The sequence below is a fragment of the Heterodontus francisci genome, chromosome 13, assembly GCF_036365525.1.
Source record: "Heterodontus francisci isolate sHetFra1 chromosome 13, sHetFra1.hap1, whole genome shotgun sequence".
NCBI classification, from domain to species: Eukaryota; Metazoa; Chordata; class Chondrichthyes; order Heterodontiformes; family Heterodontidae; genus Heterodontus; species Heterodontus francisci.
Window position 1 is genome coordinate 77,494,898 of NC_090383.1, and position 22,456 is coordinate 77,517,353.

General features: G+C 40.2%; 1 protein-coding gene across 7 annotated transcripts in view; it reads left to right on the forward strand.

Moving 5' to 3' along the window:
- Positions 1–11,331, forward strand: part of prox1a (prospero homeobox 1a) — a 135,024-nt gene extending 123,693 nt beyond the window's left edge. For 5 of the 7 annotated variants that reach the window (XM_068045020.1, XM_068045026.1, XM_068045023.1 and 2 more), the window contains one exon: positions 3,998–11,331. In XM_068045020.1, the coding sequence (XP_067901121.1) occupies positions 3,998–4,186 (189 nt within the window). In that variant the 3' untranslated portion in view covers positions 4,187–11,331. The remainder of the gene's footprint in view (positions 1–3,997) is intronic. The other 2 variants (XM_068045025.1, XM_068045027.1) reach the window with 1 other exon arrangement.
- The last annotated feature ends 11,125 nt before the right edge of the window (positions 11,332–22,456 follow it).

A 22,456-nucleotide genomic window follows, 5' to 3' on the forward strand; every position in this document is an offset into this window, starting at 1 on the left:
GGGGGTAGCGGAGGGGGTGCGAGGGAAAAATGGTGCGAGGGGGTGGGGGCGCGATGGGGGAGCTGGGAAGGGAAAGCGGTGGGGGGGGGAGGGGTGGAGGAAGGGGGTGCAGGTAATAAAACATTTCATCAGCTCCCACCATTGTCCTCTAGTGATCTGAATGCTGGTGGGGTACCTTCATTAATTGGTTAGTAGTAATGCACTTAAGAAAGGACCTCATCGGGTAAATCGGCTCTCGGTGAACCTGTCGCTTCCATCTGCATCGTCTCCGTCAAGTGGATCGCGACCCTGGCAAGCAGGCCAGCCTACAGCCTGCACGGCCTCCTCGATATCAGCGTCCCCCAGTGTACAGCATGGAAGGAGATCTTGCCTTTGTTGTACCTGACTTCGTTAAGGAACTCTGATGTGGCTCGAAGCGCATCTGCAGCGCAATGTCGGCGAATTCCTGCTGGTACTGGCGCTCGAAGCTGTCGCCCACCTCCTGGTGGATGCGGTGAGCTTTCTCAGCGGTGGCGGAGGTTCGTTCACTAACACCTGCTTAACCCACCTTCCCTCGCTGCAGAGGTAACTGTGCGGAAATGGTAAGAGTGACTATTGATGACTATTCTCTGGATAGGATTAGATAGATAAGAATGGAACCAGGCAAATGCAATCCCACCCAGCTGGAAGACAGTAGAGAGACTTTGGAGGAGGACCAGCCTACATTTTTTCTGCCCATTAAAATCAAAAGGAGGAAAATCCGGGGCAAGCAAACGTGCAAGTGGAAAGCCCCAGCCTCTGTTCTGTGTCTAATGCTAGGGGATACATAAGTAAATCTTGTATTCTTCCCCTGTAGCACATTCTGTCGGCAATTTGAGCAGGTTAGTCAAGCAAATTTTTACCAGTTCTCTGTCTATGGTACAGAATCACACCACCTCAGATGTGGAAGGAGCAACCTTGGTGACCTTATCACCAGTATTTCCCTTCTTCCATGTTTTAAAGTACTTAAAGTAAAATTTCCTAAATGAGAATTTGCACGTGACCTATGTGCTTCCACTCGAAAGCAGCACCTTGATAATCCAATTCATTGCACTCTATATGTAAATAATATATATTTGTTAAACATTATCAAAGCAAGTTATATCCAAAGAAAAAACTGGTGTCTTGTGTGCATTTACATGTCTGCACATACCTGTCTTTCAAGCATATAATTCTGTTAGATGTTCCTTATTATGTAAGATAATTCCAGCAACACAGCAATCAACAAATGACCATTTCAAGATGCTGTAAATTACAATCAAGTCCAACATTCTAAATATCTGTGGCTTCAAGCACTTGGACAATTCCATCTATTCTTTTTTGCAATAGCAGGCTGTGAGGACAAATTCAGTCTAGAGATAGCAAAAACATGAATAGGAGTTTTAGCACTGATAGGAGTGAGATGGAGATGGAGAAGGGCAGTGTCACAGCTGGAAATAAGAGTTCTTGCTAATGAATGGGTATGGAGTTGGAAGCTCAGCTCTGGGTTGAATAGAACACCAAGTTTGCCTGCCATCTTGTTCAGCTGAGTGAGTAACCGAGGAGGGGAATGGAGTCGAAGGCATAAGTAAAGATTTTGGCAGCAACCAAGTAAGATGGCTTTGAATTTCCCAATGTTAAATTGAACGTTCTGGTTCCACCACATCTTGGTGTTGGACAGGTAGTCTAGCAACACAAAGGTGCTTATGGATACCAGTGAGGAAGGGAAGATGTAAAACTTTTGTCATCAGCAGATATAGAAAGGTGCTACGTACCTACGGATAATGTCACTGAGTGGTAACAGTTCATGAGGAAAACGAAACAGGTCAAGGATGGAACCTTGGAATACAGCAAAAGTGACCATATGAAGGCAGGAGAAGCTTTCTGCCGAAGATGCATTAACTCCGTTGAGATAAAAGTGGAATTATGTGAACATAGCCCTACAGTGGTGCAGTACACAGGATGAAATGGTCGACTGTTGTACATCATGTAGAGGTCAAGGAGCGATAGCATGGTGCTGTTGCAGTGACTGACGAGCCTTTGTTAACTTTGACCAAGGCTGCATTGGTGCTGCATGTAGGATGGAAACTGGACTGAAGAGATACAAATAGGAAATCATGGGCGTGGTGAGAACAGCACTGAGAGGAGGTGACAATCTGATTCTGTACCCTAGAGAGGAAAGAGAAGATGGAAATGGAGTGATGATTGGAGAGGATAGAGGGGTTGAAAGTCAGCTTTCTTAAGGAAGGGCTGATGGGAAGAGGAATATTTCCAGGGCAAAGGGAATCATTTACAGTGAGCTTTCAGGCAAGTACAGTTTTGATTTCATGTTTTATTCCATTTACATTGTTTTCTTCAGAAAAGTGATACTTTGCTGTCATAATTGACAACCCGATTTGCATTAATTAGAAAATATTATCTGAGTGATACAATATGCTGACTGTCCATTTAACCAATAAGTCCATGAACACTAACTCAACTGAATGGCTGCAACATCTGTGCAACATTATTCAAGGACATTTCTATCTCTGGAATATGTGCTGATCTTAACGGCTTGCATTTTGCAGTCAGCGGTGAAGTGGCAGTGTTTGCAGCTGACCACAACGAAAGCTGCCCACAAAGATCTAGCGATCTCTGTGGCATGATTTCTTCTTTCCTGACGTTATTTTGAATCTGGTGCCAAGTCAAGGGGTATAAAGGCATCCAGCAGCAGTAATGTCATCCAACAGGGTAAGCAGCCAATCACATTGAAACATTCTCACAGACAGCAAACCAGGAAATAAAATGCACTGATTATCCTTCACTTTTAATAAAATTTTTACAGAGAATGAAAAATATGATTGGGACAGACACATTTAGAAACTTTCTTTAAAAATTATATTAATTTTTTATCAGAATGGAAAAATGTGACATTACATGAATATAAAATTAGTTTTCCAGGACAAGAGAGGTTCTTCAGCAGTAGTTATGAATCAGTATGTCATTCAAAAGCTAATTACACCTCATTTACAAGGCATAACTTTATCGGGAGAATTTTCCGGCGATAATACAGCATAAAAGAGCAGGTTTCCGTCAGTGATTTCTAATTGATAGCAGGATTTCAACAGTACACCCAATGGAGAAGCCTAGAATTACTGACAGCAACTTCTGGATTCCTACATTTAACTGCGTATGTACATTCTCAAGAAGTTGCGGTAGGTTTCAGAGGAGGAATGACGGCAAATGCTGACGGTTTGACTGTCATTACTACTGCTAAATATGGGCCAATATACTGCAAGTACATTAAAATGAAAACATTAATATTTGTCATAAAACATAGCTTCATGATATCTCAAAGCACTATGGTGAACACAAGCACATTTATGCCCCAATAACACACTGAAGCTAATAGAATTCAGTCTTGCATTCCTTTTGAAAATAGGGTCCATATTCCCCATATATATTTCCATGAAATGAGATGTCATTTTGACTTAATTCATAACATATTCCAAAATATTAAAATTAAATATCTGAAAAATATTCCTGGTAAGTGTAGAAACTATGCTTGTAGAGCTAAGTACTGAATTAAAATAAAACATCTTCTAAAGGTAATTGTTTTTACATTCTTATCTTAGTGCTATATTGTTGTTCAGTCAAATTGTTGACCTATTTCATCTGCAAATTGCAGAAACAGGGCTTCTTCTGTGCATCAAAAATAAAATTAAACAAGATGTTGAAAGCTTGCACAGTGCACTTGAGCCTTTGAATGTGGAGGTAGATAAGTCTGATTGCTGGAATGAAAGAGGATAAAACGTAAAGATCATCTTTCTAGAAATAGCCTTCCTGGAATAAACTGGAAACTGCTAACTTTGCCGTATAAAGAGGCTGGGTGCACAGAGCTGCTCCAGGCCTCGGGGAAGTTGATGAAAGCTCAGCCTTCCTCCCCTCCCCTTTTAATGAATCAGAGACTTTGGATTGAAATTGAAAACTCTACTAATGTCATTGTCTCCTTCTGTATCAGCAGGTTCCGGAGAGGTTCTTGGAAGTGGCTCAGATCACATTACGAGAGTTTTTCAATGCCATTGTTGCAGGCAAAGATGTTGATCCTTCCTGGAAGAAGGCCATCTACAAGGTCATTTGCAAGCTGGACAGCGAGGTCCCGGAGGTTTTCAAATCTCCAAACTGCCTACAAGAGCTACTACATGAGTAAAGATGCCCAGAGCCATCTGAATGTATCAGATGTAATATACCCCTTCTGTTCTGCTGCCCAATCCTTGTATTGTTGCTTTTCTCAGCTCTGATTTTGTTAATTTTCCCTAATGTTTTATCCTTTTACATTTGATCTTGTAAGAAGATTATTCACCACAGCCTTGAACCCACAAACGCTGATACCTGAACCCTTCTGTTTTGAAGGTTGGATTTGATTTGATTTACTGAAGGAAAAACTGAAGTGTGAGAGTGTACTTTTTTTTATTTCAAGGTAGGGTATTACACCTAAAGTAATCTGCTCTGTCAGACAGAAGGATTTATTCATGATTACTTGTGGCAAATGGCAAATAACTATGACATCATTTGGACAATAAAGTAGCTGCCATGGGATACAACACTACACACTAGGAGGTTTCACCCAGCTGTATTATTATCAGAGATGTTTAAGCCTGCGATTGTTTTGATTTCAGGCATGATACCAATTGATCTTTGCCCCCAGACTAGAATGCACCGTCTAGTCAGACCTTACCTAGTGTCATTTTTATATCTACATAACTACCACCTTGCAAATGACGTGTGTTTCATTCTTCAGTCTCTGTAGCTAATGTCGGTCATGTTGTGCTGTTCCCTATCTTACAATCAGCTATCGCTTTCCCACTAAAATTATCTTTCTGCCAAGATGTGTTACTTGTTCACCAAAAATGACCACTTTATGTGAAAACAGGCTCTCTGGTACTGAACAATTCTGCTTTCCCACAGTGACCAAGAATCAGTTTGCTGTTCACTTCCAATGATTCCAGATTAATTCTGCAAAGGTTCATAGCTGGCCAAATCACCAGAGATAGGTTTTACCCTCCAGGAAAAATGAGAAAAAAAAATTTGCTGTTAGTTTTTACTGAATTCTGAAAAAATGACAAATCTCTTAAATGTTTCTATTCAAAGTGAGGCTATCCAGTCAGCCTGGTGTTCATTAGCAGCAGTTTGCACTGAACCTACAGCTGAGATTTATTTTTTGGAGTTGTTAATGTACTCCATTGATGTCACTTTTATTTACTGAAACAATGTACTGTATTCAGTTCTTGAGTACCCTGTAAACTGACCGATTTTCAAACTAAGAAACGTGCTGTGAACTTTATTGGAGACTTTTCCTGGCTGTGCTACTTAAAGTAATGCTAATGTGATGGTATCACTAAAGAAAAGAAACTTGAAATTTGAATTGAATTGAATGAATGAGAATGTGTCAGTTTACCACTTTTGAAACCATGAAAAGACATCAGATTGTCATTGTTTAAGTTAGAGGGAATCCATTCAGGTACAAAAGATAAAAACTCAAATGCAAAAATCAAATGTGCTTTAAAGTGCAAAACAATATAAGAGTACTGTTGAGTGCATTATTGTAATTAGAATACAGATTCTTTGTGAAAATGGTTACTTGTACATAGTGTGCAAATGTTCTATTGACATGGAAAGTCGCATGTGCATAAACATGCCATACTGTTAGAATCAGTTTTAAATTAAATTGCTCACCACAGGGAATTTGAGGCTGTGACCAGATTTAATCTGATTTCTTGTTAACTGCGACTATATGAAACAAATTGCATTCTGTTTTAAATCGTTTGCAAGGGCATCTATAGTATTAAATCTGATGATGCTACTTTATAAACAGCAAGATTTCTCCCCCTCATCCCATTACTTTCTGTAGCAGTTTGGTTTTTGTGTTGACAGTGACTGCTGAAAGCGTCTCAAGTCACTCAATGAAGAGAACATGCCAAACCGTGTACAATCTTTAAAATTTATATAAAATATATATATACATATTTACGCAGTCGTACTGCAAATGCCCTCATTAGCCTGATTTAATTGTTATTAGAGTGTGACCTTTAGTAGTAGTGTATTTATTTTATTTGCCAACATAATTACTACAAACTTCTATATATGACATTGTGATCTATATCTGTATCTGTGCCAGTTTATTTGGGAAAAATTTAACTTTAAAACAATCTATTTTAATGACCGCACACATTTTGAATCAATCAGATCCACCAGCCAGCACATTCACAAGATATTTTAAAATGTCTATACTGAGGTATAATGAAGTATTAGAACTGGATTTGAATATAGCCACTCTGCCTTTAATTGCAGTTTCTGACGAAATGATGAAGCATGCAAGCGTGCATTTTCCAAAAACAAAATTGAAGATATCCTGTTATAGACGGATTGGCTTAATTATTGCATCTTTCTGAAATGTGTCTAGATATAATGATTTTTCAACTTGGTAGCTCACCACAATCCAGTATTTCTCTTCATACAAAAGACTACTATGCTTGTTTACTGCTGGATCCCTACAACCAGAGTAAATATGGATCTGTTTCCGTTTCTGCCTTAGTTAAAACTAATTCATGTCAAACTTACTGGTTTATGGTATGTTACAGATTTCTTTTTACCTAATTGGGAAATCAAACCTACATAACTAAATGTTAAATGGGTTGTGTCATCATGAATTTCTGGTGTGCAAGCTGGAAATTCCTGATTGTAAGCAGTGATTCACTCAACAATTTCCAGGCTGCAGAAAGGCTGATACTGCATTATAATTTTGTTCAATAAGTGTTATTAGAAAAGATTCTAGTAGGTTCCCAGTCCACTACCTTAGACAATACCAAACTGAAGAATAGTTAGTTAGAATGGCTTAGACTGTTCTAAGCTGTTAACCACAATTGGTCACCACCTGACTCGTCACAGCAAAATGACCTTGTCACTTTATGATGGACCCATAATTGTTTTTAATCCTTTCACTGGCATTGGTCTATATTTAGGGCCGAAATAAAGCCACTCCAGGACAGTACGAAGCTAAGTTTAGGATTTCTGTGTCATATTCCCTCTATTTTACATAAATCATACATGAATTCAATTTACAATTCAACAATACTGAATTCCATTTTCAACTTATGGATGTGTTGGTAAATGGCATCTGCAGGACTATATTTTTACTGTAAACATCTGCACTAAGTATTCCAGAGTAGAATTGGACAAATGTACAGAACTGCACAATTTACTTTCAGTATAATCTGAATAAATTAAGACTGAGTTAATTATAACTGGGCACAAAAACTGTCCAGGCTATGGATCATTGTATCTTGGATTTCAGCATTACAAACCTTTGTCCTACAGAATGTACAAATACATTGACACTTTACAGAGCATGTAGACCGTTTGAAAAAAATTGTACAGTACATTTTTAAACTTAAAAGCAAGAAGTAATCCTAATTTTTTGATGTAATTTTTAAAAATAATTCTAATAGGTAAGGATTTCATTGCTTGGAAAGCTACTTTGAGTAGATGAATTATAAGGATTAAAACCTCTATCATTTATATAGTAAAAGTTTAGCATTTGTTAGAAGCCAAGAGGAGAATGTGGTACAATAGAGTAAATTAGCCATTTATATTGATGTAGCACTAGAACATTAGTGGAATTCATTATTTTTGATTTCTTTTGTGCAGAAATGTTGCTGATGGCCTGAAGAGGCTATATAATTACAATCACGTAGATAAAGAAAATTTCAACTTTCCAGCAGCAGGAACACAGTGAGCCAATGAAAGGGTTAATTGTTTTTTAAATTAAAATTCTATATTAAATTTACCACCATGTAGAGCAGATAATAACTGGCATCGATAACACTGCTGTCAACTTAATTCAATCACTATGAACATTACAAAAAAGTGTGCTTTGGTTTATGTAATACTTTCATGATTCAATCCAATCTGAAAAAGAGAGTTCTCTGAAGATGAGCAGAGCACTTAAAATCTAGAATAAACAAAATGTAACATTTTCTCCATTTACAATTTAAAAACTATGAAGAGTGAGATTTGCAACAATGTGACTGCCCCCAATGCTACAGTTTAACTCGTCGTAAGTGTAGTTGATGGATAGAAATGCAGGGAAGCAATTAATGTCAGCACATAGCCTTAAAACCTGCTGACTTCAAATTAACAGCACAATGCCTGCAATGCCCTGTCATTATTAAAAAGCACTTGCAGTATCTGCAGACTTTAGGCAATGCAGACAATAGCAATGAAGTGCCAATGTATTCACTATGCATCTAAACCAAGTCTGTCTTTTTAATTTTGGTATGCTCCCAAACCTAAAGTGCTGAATCTCTTATTTTATTTTGGTTGCATTCTACACTCTTCCTCAGCCCTCCCTGACAGAATTATGTACCAGTCACTCAGTCTCAATTAGTACTGACATGTTGTGACTATGAAATTTGAAATCAAACTTGTCTAATAGAATTAGTCGCGAGTATTGGTGGTCCTATTAAAGGACTGACCTTGAAGAATACAAGCTAACAGTTCTGTGCTGACATAACAATTTGGTCTCAATTAGAGGGGCAGTGATTATCAAAAACAGAGTAAAGGGTCCTACTACCTTGTTTACTTATTTGGAGATTAGAGGATAATATGTGTAAGATCTGTCAAATAATTAAATTGTGCACAAGATTGCAAAGTTTATCATATACCCTGGCATTTTGTTAAAAAAAATCACAATTGGGATTCTAAACCATTTCAATACTTTATTCTGTAATTATTGCACCGCTGGTCTAATAGGAGAGTTTTGTAATATGATTTTAATAAAGATGCGATCAACAGTCTAATTGTAATTCCATTTAAACTAATTTCTCTTTGTGCAGTATATAAAGAATGTTCTGGAAATTTCATTTGAACTGGAATGCTTTTATGAGAGCCATAATGCCTTTGTGCCTCCAGCTACATTTTTCCTTACAAACCTGAGATTATCTCGATTGCTTCACAAGGTTTGCTGTCATTATACTGGCATACGCTTTACGTATTCATGATGTAACAGCTACAAGAGGCAGGAGGTCAGATGTTTTAGAGTGGAAATTTATATAGTTTAATATGAGCTCATGATGGATGCTATAATCTGTAAATTAGTTCCCATTTTCTGTACTCTTATTGCTAATAGAAATTTAACATTGCATATAAACTTGAGGTGATATCCTGTGCCTAGACCTTAAATGCACCAGCTTGAAGGATACCGACACCTTCAATTTACCAATTTCCCACATATACAATTGTTCTTGTGCCTTCTGTGGCTGAACATTTCTTGTTTTGGGATTCTTGAGGATTTCCTTTTTATTCATAACCCACTGCAATAAATGCCAGATTTTGTTTTTTTTCCCTGCAGTTTACCATGACGGTGATAGCTATGCACATATTGTATGTTTATAAAAATTAAACAGCTGGAAAAAAATTTTTGAAGAGAATTTTTAGAACAGTTTGATAAAGCAAATTATTTTTCCTCTTCGACTGTTTGCTCAGCATTCGAGTTTGGGAAATCTTGTAGAAGCCAATTTTTTGTAACTGTGGTGCAGATTTTGTGTTTTCATAGACTATAAAAAGTAGTATAGAAGCAATATTTCATATGATGTGTTATACGTGTGAAGTGAAAGCTGACTTTTCCCTTTAGATGGACAACTTTTCTATTTTAGACATGCTGAAAATATGTTTTGTGAAGAGAATGTTTTATTGTGACCTCTGCGACACTTATATTTATGACTATTGCAGGATACGTCGCAGAGAATGTTCACAGTTGTGAAAAATTTACATGGCAGACATTGAGTTATAGTATTTAAATAGTATGAGGTATTTACTCACATATTTTGTTGCAGTTAGGTTGTGCCTCAGAATATCAAAAGCTGGTCATTGTTTTATGTTTCTGATTTAATATTTTTGATTTTTTTTTAAAACATGCTGTTGTAAAGTAATTGCATTAAAAATATGTGCGTAAATATTCCACAAAGAATTTTTAAAAGGGAGCCCTCGAGAAATGCTAACCTTAAATTACCATTTTTCATTTAATTTGTTTTGCATACTTTTTTCTTCCTCTTTATATTTTTCAACTAATCACCTTTCACATCCAATTTATGTTGTGGAACATATTGCTATCACAGGAAATACAATGCATGATGTGATACTGATCAAAAAGTATGTATTTAATTTCCTATGAAAAATACCTATTGCCATTATTCCCACAAATGTAAGCTCATTACCCCTTGGAATTCTTAATACATTTATAAAAATTCTTTGAAGTTCACTTCATGGTTTATTGTATTCAAAACCCACAAATTCTGCACTCATTACTCATTATAACTTCTGTATATTGTAAAATATTTACAGAATGTATATTGCATCTACCCAGTAAATAAATGAGTAAATGGATGAATCCTGAGACCTTCCTTGTGGTGATGTCAGTGGCACAGAAATCAACAGCTACAGCAAAAGCACATGCACTTGTAAACTCTGTAATTTACCCAAATCCTGACCACATATAATCTTTTTTTAAGTGGTAGTTTAATGTTGACCTGTTTTTTGAGAACTCCCTTCAAATTGAATGACAAGGGAGGTGGCTATTTTGGAAATGGTTACTGCGTATTGCACTTCTGTTGCAGAATGTGAAGTTGAATGAAACACGCTCATCTTGTCATTGAGAACTGTTGGATATGAACTGCCTGCGATGAAAATGCTTGTATGTATATGGTTGCAGAAAAGTGACAAAAACACTGCCTTTATATTATTTAGCAATATGTTGTACATAACATTATGCTCCTTTTTGTATTAAATACCTGTTAATTTGAAAATAGTGCAGTAATTGAAACTGACCTAGTCAGTGTTTTTGATTTTTTTTTTCTAGCTAGAAACCATTTTGATTGTGGAATTTTGTTGTTGTCAATTGTTCTGAAACTTTGCATAATTTATTGGTTTAATTTATCCTAATTTATTTGAAGGTGTACAATTTTGTATTACCAGGGATGTACTGTAATAATTGATCATATAATGAAATGATAAGCCCTGTCCATGTTATAGGGGTGCAGTAGCCAACTGACTTAAGCAATCCTTATTAAATTCTGCTTGGCAGCTACTAAATTTTGAAGATAAAACCTTTTGTTGAATAACTGATTTTATTTTGTGTGTTTTAAGCTTTTTTGTATGGTATCCAGACTTTTACCTTTGCTTTGTACCACCTACAGACTACAGTAGTTCAATTGCCTTGTGTGCCTTCCATTCTTCTCTAAACTGAATGTATGTGCAGTATATATGCAAGCTTGTGCAGAATAAATATAATTCCAAATACACTGTTTGCACTTATTTTGTGTTTGCTTTCCACAAGTTTTTTTTTAATTGTGTGGCTGGATGCTTTCATTCACACCTAAAGAGCACATGAGATGAGTTCATAGAGAAGCTGAACTCAAGAGATAGATCTGTTAATTTCATACACTTGTGCCTTTATTTTCTTGTGTGTACAATTGGATGTTAATGTGGAGAACATTATCAGAAATTAAATAACTGCACTGATGTTTTTAAAAACTTGAATGAACGAGGCTGGGAATTTCATTGGAGCTGCTCCTGCTCTGCCATGGGAAGTGCAGGAGAAACTCCATTTGTGTGTAGAAATTGCAGAGATGGAGTGGGACCAGCTCCAAGGAAATCCAGCCAGTGTTTTAAAATCATTTTATTTACCCTGGAAGACATTAATATGCAGTGGATACAGACAATTGATAAAAACCTTCAGATCTCCTGTGGCATTGCTCAGGGTAAGATGGAAGAGCATTGTGCCGTGCAATGTATTATTCTGCCTCTAAGGTGAAGTTATGTTTAAGGTAGTCTGTTCTTTTAAGGCCACAAAGTCTAATTGTTGTAAATAGGCACATTCTGAGGTTAATGGAAGCTAATAGCTATTTATTTTTACTACTTTAAGATACTTCATTGGTAGGTCCCTTAACTTCTCAGTTGTGATTTATTGTTGTTTACTCAATATGACATTGCAGTCAATCAGGTTCAGATGCCATTTACCCTTTGAAGTATGATACCTTCAGGGAAAAACTTTTTTTTAATGTGACTTTTTAAGTCATGCCAGATGTGTTTTCAGTTCAAAACTGGAGAGAGAAATAGAGAGCAGGTATGACATTTTACAAGTTTTTGATAATTTCTTCAGAAAGGATTTGAAAGGAGTTCCATTTAAGTAATGTGAGTTCACAGGCTTAAAATTCTCCTTACAAGCATTTGCTGCAGCAGCTGAGTCAAAGAGGAATTTGTGTTAATGAATCGGGCATTGAATATGTTTACACAATGACTGGGGATAATAGTTATCTCATATCAGGCTCCCACAACATCCACTCCTATCATTTGTTAAGCCTAATAATTTGAACCCTGCCTGGGGAGTTGGTTGAGAAGCCATTCTTGTGGGGGTAAAGCAGATGCTTTTAAAGACAGGCCTCTGGTAAATAACTGAACATGGAAAAAGTTAAGGGGACAACCCCACCACTTCTTGTGTTCAGAAATAACAAAAGAGAAAAAAAAATGTTTAAGGTTAGTTAGTCTAGTTCATTATGGGAAAATTGTTGAGCCAAACAAGGGAAAGTTCACTTAAGCTCAGAGCTGGCCAAAACCAAAAGGTGACCAGGAGAAAGTTCTTTAACGTGGGATAATGGTTTATTATTTTTCTGATTCATAGGGGTTTGAGGTTAGATGAAGTTAGTGAGTTTTGATTATAACTGTTACTCTGTACCTTCCTTTGTAAAATAGGTCAGCTTAACAATTCATATCTGGCCTTGTCTCATTGAAGTATTTTCGACCCACCTACTGAAAGATTGGAAGAGCAGATGTGAGGGCGTGAATGAAAGAAGCAACATGAAGCGGTGCTATTGTTATGCTTCTGGGTCACACGGTCACATGATTAGACATTGGGCAATAGGGCACATTACTGAACGTAAAGACACCGGGACCATTTACAGAAGTGCCACCACTACAGAATCAGAGAATATCTATAAAGCAGGAATGAAATTTGTGAACAGGTTTGCAGTGAAAAGAATCTCTTAAATGCAAAATTGAGAAATGGGCAAACTATCAGATGAGAATATTTCGGTCACCTGAATTCTAAGATACGCTTCCCCTAAGAATTTGGGTTAACTTTCTACCAGATTCTCTTTTTCTGTGGTTCAGTGTTTCATTTTCAATTTGGTAATGAAATTAATGGTATAGAGATAGACTTTACACATCAACTGTTGTTCCTTAATTACAAATTTCAACATTCAGGTCCCAGAAGCCCTGTGTAAATGAGCATGCAATGTTCTGAATGGAGAAATAAGAAGCACCAGGAAATAGTCCTAATAATTTCAAAGGGAGAGAAAGTGAGTATGCAATAAAGGTCTATGGGTGTTAGTTGTCCTTTTTAGAGCAACAACTTGTATTTATATAGTACTTTAAGTTAAGAGTACATCCAAAGATTCTTCACAAATACAGAGAATAAATGAATGCTCAAGCCAGAAGGGAGAGATTAGGAGGAGTGATTGAAAGCTTGGTCAAAGAAATGGGTCTTCAGTTTTTTAATGATGGTAGAAAAGATATAAAGATTTAGGTTGAGAGTTCCAAAGAGGAAAATTTAGTTTGCTGAGTGTGCCAGTAAAGGAAGAAGGAAGATGCACAGTAAGTAGAATGGAGCATTCAAGAGGACATTTAGAGATGGGGGGATTGCAGAGGTAGGGCTGAATTTAATTATTCTGGCGGCAGATCCAGAAATAGGCACTGTTCCCATCCATCATGTGGGCAGCTGCCTACTGCGACAGTGCAGCGGGTGGCCATTTTGCCATATTGGAGACACAGGCCCTCAAAATAACATGACCGGGCAGGATGAGAGTCGCTGATTATGGCATCCCCGGACGCCAATGCAGGTGCTGCCGCCCTATTCAAAGGCCTGCCAGTCCTGCATTCACTCCTACCTTAGATTCATCAGTAACTTGGAGGAGCTTTAAACTTATCAAGACTGGTTTCTGTACCCATCCCCCCACACCCCTGAAGGAGGACAGAGAATGATGGCTGAGGCAAGACAAAGGTTGGCCCCATAGTGCAGCGATGCCACCCTGCAGGTTCTCCTCCAGGCTGCCAGGGAAAGGTGGGAGTTCTCTTCCCCAGTGATGGCAAGAAGAGGTCCTCCTGCCTGACCAAGCAAGCTTGGGTGAAAATCTCAGAGGAGGTCAGCAGCTGTGGGGTTACCCAATGCAACTGGGTCCAGTGCAGGAAGAGGGTCAATGACCTCCTGCATTCTGCCAAGGTGAGTGGTCCATACCACTCACATTTTTGGGGATTGCACGTGACTACGTGGGATGATGCGCGACATGGGGAAGGTAACACTATTTCTGCAATGGCAGAGATGCAAATTTAGGACCTCATCCTGACAGGTGCATGGCTGCATCTTGGCCACAGGAAAGCGTCCTTCATAGTTCACCGCCATTAACTCTCCTGACACCGTGTGTCAGAGTGAGAGATATCAGATCCCCCAGCAGGGGCCGAGAGTCTGACGCTAACAGAGATGCCATGTTGATCTCTCTGCCAATCTCTCGTATCTCCATACTTCCTATTGCAGGACAGGAGGGAGAAGGTCCGGACTGGCAGTGGAGTCCCTGATCTGCGTCCTCTCACCACCGCCGAGGAAGGGGCATTGGAAGTGACAGGGACCCAGGGCAGCCACTCAATTTCAGACATGGAGACTAGAGTCCCTGTGAAAGAGAGTGAGGACTGGCCTCCATCAACATACTCATTAATTATGGCGAACCACATCACACATGGTTGACATGACGAGATCTGCACAGCCTAACCCACACATGTTTGTATTTCATGCAGGTCGGTGTGCACAGGAGACCGCAGCCACGGGGGACAGTCGTCCACCTCTGAGGAGGAGGAGGACCACTCAGAGGATGCATCATCCCATGACTCTCCTGCAACTTGCACCAGTGCAGATACTTTCACATCAGTGGGTAACCGCTTGACATTAGAATCAGGGTCACAAGCTGGTGGGAACACCACACACGCGCCTGAGCAGCTGTCGGAGGTCTTGGCTGTCTCAGCCTCAGACAGTCGAAGGACCGTGGGTGGCCAGGCCTTTGCTGAGTCCCAGGCTGATGATGAGCCTCTGGCACAGAGCATGTTGGAGTTGGAGAGAGAAGTAAGGCAACATGTGGCGGAGATGCCAGCAGACATGAGCAGGCAATGGAGGAGTCCATCCACGCCATGAATGCTGCCATGTCTCAGGCATGTGAGTGCATGGCTTCCACTATCGAGAGGTTTGCGACCCTCATGGAGAGCGGGATTCCACAGATGCACACAGACCTGCACACCATCGCCTTGGCCATGAGCTCAATGCAGCAATGGCAAGGCGAGAGAAGGAACAGGAACCTGGAGACTTCTCCTGCTCCTTGTCCTTCTCTGGTGAGCAGGGAGGTTCAAGTGAATCTTCAAAAGGGGAAGCTACCATCCACATCTGGGGGCTCCCCTTAGGGTGCTCCGAGACTGGATACTAGCTCCTCAGTCCCTCCGCCAGTGAGCCCAACTCCAGCAGCTGCAACACCTGAGGAGAGTCCAGCACCGGTGCTGGATGCTATCAGGTAGCCAGGTCTTCCAGGCATCAAGTATCCAGAGGACATCCGCCAAAGTCATCACATGCCTAGGGGCAGCGTTATCAGCAGCCTGCCTCCAGCCCAGCTGCTGTCGCAGGGATCACAGTACATAGGAGCACTCTCAAAAGTTTTAAGAAAACCATCTAGTCATACTTTGGGACTTCAGGCTGTAGACAATATGTAATATCGTCATCAATTAAAAGTTCATTTGTTCAAGTCATTAGCCATCATTGTTTAAATGCCATGTACCATTATGCCTTAATTGTAAGCTGCTGACTTAGTGCAGTGTCAATATGATGACAGCCCTCATTAACATAGGTTCTCCCATGGGCACTAGCATACATTGCAACTGGTTGCAAGTCTGAGAACACAATGGAAAGGAGGTGTCAGAATACATGCCTGAAGGTGAGTCTTTATTACATTCTCAGTGAGTAGATGTTAGGGTGGCTAGAAACAGATAATTATGAGGTTGTCTCTTGCCTCCTTGGCACGTCTCTGAACCTGTCTGGCCTCCAGCGCCGTGTTTTGATCATCCAATGCTGCTGGCTCCTTTCCCTCCTCGGCATCCTGCTCCTCAGTTGATGAGTGCCGCTGAGGCATCTCATCATCATGTAGGGTCTCATCCCTCTACAGTGCTAGACTGTGCAGAGCACAGCAGACCACTACGACACTGAGGCATACTGCAGGGCTCCACCAGATTGATTGAGGCAGCGGAACCTCATCTTCAGTAGCCCAATGGCCTGCTCGAGTAGAACCATGGCAGTTGTACCTCCCCGCTGCATTTCAAGGGTTCCTCATAGGCATAAGAAGCCAAATCTTCAATGGAGACCCCTTGTCCCTGAGAATCCATCCCTGAAGGTGAGCCAGGGGCTTGAAAAGCTGTGGCACCTGGGACTGTCGAAGTATGTAAGCAACTTTGGCTGCTTCCTGGAAAGCGGGCACAGACCTACAGGAAATGCTTTTGGTGGTTGCAGATCGTGTTGAACATTGATTGCATGAAAGCCTTTACTGTTGATGGAGGCAGCTGGCTGGTCCATGGGAACCTTGATGGCTACATGTGTGCAATCTATCACACCTTGCACCTGGGGGAAATCCAGCAATGGCCCCAAACCCAATTGCCTGCTCAGTCTGACGGTCAGTCTCAGTGCGGTAGTGCATATAGTCACTGGCCCTCTTGAATGGGGCACTGATCACCTCTTTGATGCAGTGCTGGACTGTTGCCTATGAGACCCCACACATGTCTCCGGTGGATCCCCGGAAAGATCCAGATGCATAGAAGTTTAGGGCCACGGTGATCTTCAGGGCCACTGACGGAGGGTGACCCCCCAAATCCCAGAGGTCGCAGCTCGTCCTGCAGCAGGGTGCATAAGTCAGTGACAGCCTCCCTGGAGAGCAGTAGTATTCATTGAAAATGGTGTTCGGACATTTGGAGGTAGCTGATCCGAGTCCGGTACACTCTCTAGTGAATGCGAACCCTTCTTGCCCTGGCAGGCTGCTGGTGCTGTTATCATGGAGCTTCACAGACAGGTGCAGCTGCCTCCTGGCCCTCCCTCCGTCAGAGGCACCGCATTATGCTACAGGGGTCCAAAAATACAGGGTGTATGAGACCCATGCTAGGTGCTCAGTGGGCCTGCAGATCACTGACGATGCAGAGATGACTCTGCCTTGGCAACTGAGTTTTTGACAATTATCTCAGCATAGTCTCTGATGGACCTCAGAGCTGTTCTAGCAGTGTGACCGAACAATCAAGTCACATAGCTGTTTGGTAACCCAGTGGTGCCCACACCCAGCCCCCACCCCACACCCACACTGAATCCTTACAGAGCCCCCAAGCCCCCCAACACCCTTGCAGAGTTCACAGCAGCACAGTCTGACAATGGTCTTAGAATGCTTCCTCTTCCCCCAATGCAGTAATGCTCAGTTGCTTCCCTGATTCAGTAAAATGGCCTCTTGCATCAGTGCTGCCAGGTTTTAATGGATGTGAACCCGAGGGCACAAGTGCTGCCTGCCGTTCACGCAATCAAGACCCTATCAGTAAATCGCAATTATTTATATTTAAATGCATTTAAAAGATCAGTTCAGCAATTTAAAATAGCTCCCAGTCGCGTCGGAGCATCAATGCCGCCATTGTGCTTTCCCGCTGCTGACAAAATCCAGAGCCGACCTCGGATTTCCGGGCGGACAGTGCTGAATACGATTCTCGGTCCCTTCGCACCACGATACCCGCCTTAAGCGGCCACATTAAATTCTTCCCATAGTGTGGAGCATGATTGCAGAAAGCATTTACAGACAAGGGCAAGAATTTTAAATGTGGTGGCCCAAAATTTCCTGGACCAGGGCCTCTCACGGCATGGGCTATGAGGGATTTTTATTTCCCTCGCCTTTCAGCTGCATTAACGTTTGCACTGCAAATTGCTCAAAGTGCAAGTTGATAACAGTGGGGCAAGGACAATGGGACCAAAAGTCCAATCCAGACAATTATTGCCCCATCAGTCTACTCTCAATCATCAATAAAGTGATGGAAGGTGTCGTTGACAGTGCTATCATATGGCACTTACTCAACAATAACCTGCTCACCAATGCTCATTTTGTGTTCCACCAGGACCACTCCGCTCCAGACCTCATTACATCCTTGGTCCAAACAAGGACAAAAGAGTTAAAGTCCAGAGATGAGGCTGACTGCCCTGGATATCAAGGCAGCATTTGACTGAGTGTGGCATCAAGGAGCCTTAGTAAAATTGAAGTCCATGGGAATCACAGAGAAAACACTCTACTGGCTGGAGTCATACCTTAACACTTGTGATTGTGGGAGATCAATCATCTCAGGCCCACAACATCTCTGCAGGAGTTCCTCAGGGCAGTGTCATAGGCCCAACCATCTTCAGCTGCTTCATCAATGACCTTCCCTCCATCATAAGGTTAGAAGTGGGGATGTTCGCTGATGATTGTACAGTGTTCAGTCTCATTCATAACTCCTCAGATAATGAAACAGTCTGTGACCGAATTCAGCAAGACCTGGACAACATTCAGGCTTGGGCTGATAATTGGCAATTAACATTCACGCCATACAATTGGTAATGACCATCTCCAACAAAAGAGAATCTAACTATCTCCGTTCGATATTCAGCACCTTATCATCGCTGAGTCCCCCACCATCAACATCCTGGGGGCTAGCATTGACCTGAACCTTAACTGGACCAGTTACCTAAATACTGTGGCTACAAGAGCAGGTCAGAGACTGGAAATTCTGTAGCGAGTAACTCACCTCTTGACTCCCCAAAGCCAAGTCAGAAGTGTGGTGGAATACTCTCCACGTGCCTGGATGAGGGCAGGTGCAACAACACTCAAGAGTTCAACACCATCCAGGACAAAGCAGCCCGCTTGATTGGCACCCCATCCATCACCTTAAACCTTCATACCCTCCACCAGTGGCGCACGGTATACGGCATCTCCAAGATGCACTGCAGCAACTTACCAAGACTCCTTCGGCAGCACCTTCCAAACCCCTAACCTCCACCAACTAGAAAAACAGGGGCATGAGAACACCGCCACCTGCATGTTCCCCTCCAAGTCACACACCATCCTGCCTTGGAACTATATCGCCATTCCTTCACTGTCATCGGATCAAAATCCTGGAACTCCCTAACAGCACTGTGGATGAACCCACACCACAAAGACTGCAGCGGTTCAAGTAGACAACTCACCACTGCCTTGTCAAGGGCAATTATGGATGGGCAATAAATGTTGACATTGCCAGCAATGCCCACATCCCACTAGCAAATAAAAAAAATGTATTCTACAGCTCAGCTTGACTTAAGTTGTCATTAATAGGAAGGAAATAATATTTCTGTAATCAGAAGCACCTCTAAAAATTCTGTGCATTCATGATTTTTGTTTTCAGATGGTTGTGTTTGAAGGGGTGATGAGTTCAGAGAAAGGAGAAACTAAAGTGTCCAAAACAATAATACTAATACTTATGAAAATGTAATCCATGTATAATGAGGTTGCAATTCACTAGCTATTTTATACGAAGACCTGATTTGAGATATTAGGTTACATAATTTTGCCATTTTGGCACATTGTAATGTAAGGCTGAGATTATTAGTACCACTAAATAGCCTGAGTCGGTGCACCGTGTATCTGTCGTTACAAAGGCACTGATGTAAGGAGAACAGACACAAAGGTTTGTAAAGCTTCTGACCAAACATAGATTTCTTAATGATCACAACCACAAAAAAAAGGTCAAACTGCACGTGAAAGAAGAGTAAATAATCCTTCACCAGAACTCATTAGTAATGATCTTGGTATTTAGATATTTTATTTTAAACAGATTCCTTCTTATAGATGATAATGTCTGTGGGTTGTATTTTCTTCTGGCTCTTAGCCTCTGTATAATTCTGTTAATTAATGGTCACTGTATAAGAGAAAATTCATGTTGATTAATAAGTAAATAACTCCATCCAAGGTGTCCTCAACTTAAATTGATACTTTATTTTTACGTATACTGATGTTCAACAATATGAGGTAACTGTTCCTTCAAGAGAAGTAAAACAAAAGATTATTGAAGAAATTATTAAAACTTTTTTATGTTGCATATATTAAAAATATAAGTTACATGAAAAATTAAGAAATATAATGTAGAAAATGTAGGTGCAGGTATTTACAGTGATGTACAATTTAAATTAAAATAAAAAATTACATTGCAGATAGTGCAGCATGAAACAAAAATCATATACATATAAAGCTGAAATAATTCAATTTGTTATAAGGCTGTGAGGCATAACCAGTGAGTACCACAGACTATTTGGAAACAATTGCTGAGGGCAATTTAGACAAATATAAATGATTGCTGTGGTGGAACCCCAGAATGCATTTAAAATACAAAGGTAATACAGCTGCTGTCAAACACATGGATAATTCTTCAGCGCTCACAAAAAGAGCTAAACACTTCCGATTTCCAAAATACTCATCTATTTTTTGGAAGGCAATGGCCAAGGAATAATTTTGACTCTCAGTTTGATCAACAACCAGGCAGAGCACAAATATGACAATAAAGTAGGACAATCATCACACACATGTTTGCGCCAGTGAAATCCAACAATAAGCAATGCTTTCTAAAGCTATTTTTATTAACAGTACTTTTTTTTTGTTTTTTTGGGAACCAGGAGCGTTAATTTTTCAAACAATTGCAATTCAAAGAGCATGGCTGTTTCTTTTAAGCAGACCTTTTCACAAGGAGGGAAATTCACTTTTTGGTTTGCTAAAGAACAATATACAAATCTGTTTTTTAAAATTTAGAGCACAAATCACAGCAAAATAAATGGTAAAATACCAAATATGTTAAAAATGGCAGTGTGACACCCATCAACAATATAAAAAAGGTACCGAACATGATTCATTGTATGGTCCTTTATAGTGTCTGTGTGATAATTGTGTTGCAATTCGGTAATATGCCAGAGTTATATCATGATGTAGAGCAGTCATGTGGCACTATTCCTCCTGTTTCATTTGTCTACTGGTGTAAAAACTAGTTACATAAACCAGATGACATAAAAACAGGCATGTATCAATGATCGGACCTTGCTCTTGTGTTGAAATTGACAATTATATATTGTAGTATAATATTTAAATTTAGGAGTGCTAAAGTTGAGGAAATAGATTTATTTCTTTATTATAATGAGCAATGTTTAAAACTCACTCCAATTAAAACTTTAATCTGCTGCTATAATAATGCCAGCATAATTAATATAATATCTGAATCCAGTCCAGTCCTGTTATTCAAGGATTATGAGATCTCCTCGCTCCCTGGAGAAGATCAACATCCCACTGCTGCCTAACAGATAGAAAATATATATAATAGATTTCTATCTGTATGAATACACATTATGATAATGTATGATTGAAATCTGAAGAAAGGCCATTCTGGATTTCTATCCACTCTGCTGCCATCTCAATTACCAATAGTCCTTTTCACTCCAAATTCAAATTTAAATCTAAATTGGAAAAGTACCTTGTAAACAGGGCTATTGACGCCATGGGTGAATTTAGTGTCACTGTCAAACACGACAGCCAGAAACAGACAGTTTGAAACGACACCACCACTGGAACCACCTGCTTTCTAAATTTCCCTGAAATCTTTTCCACTGCCTCTATCTGCAGCGCCTCATGTATAGCTGAAGCAGCATCTTTGTATTATACGAACAGTCTGCTCCATAATCAAATACCATCTGTCGCTACATCTGAACCTAGTTTTAACATCTGTGCTTTCTGGTTTTAACAAAGCTTTAAAAACCAATTCACAAGTTTCACAGTCCACTGCCTGGATACAAAATTACAAACTCAAATGTGTGTTTTCAAAAATTTGTTAATGTATTCTTACACTAGAGTTTGCAAATCGTCGAGGTGTTCCCTCTCTGAGGTATTTGTGAGATTAAATACTATTCGCTTCAGCTTGGGCAGCCAAGTGTAAAGGAACAACACTTGTTCCTGGGAGCTGCAGCAACCTTTGCCTGTGCCAATGGAATCTGCACATGCCAATTGAGAAACGGCAAGTTGATCAGCACTGCAACCCTCTTCTTTTGAATGAGACTGTAATTGCAGACATGATGGGGCAGTACTAATTGGTGCAACTACTTTATAGGACTGTACCACAGAACAAATGGTAGCGTAAAATCTACGGAAAATTCTCTGGAGGTTGTTGCAATTGAAAGCCATTGGCTTTTCTAGCTGGCACTTTATTCTTCTTTATTCCCTTGTGCACACTGATCCCCAAACCACAGGCATTCTGTGCAGCTTTCAGCAGATTT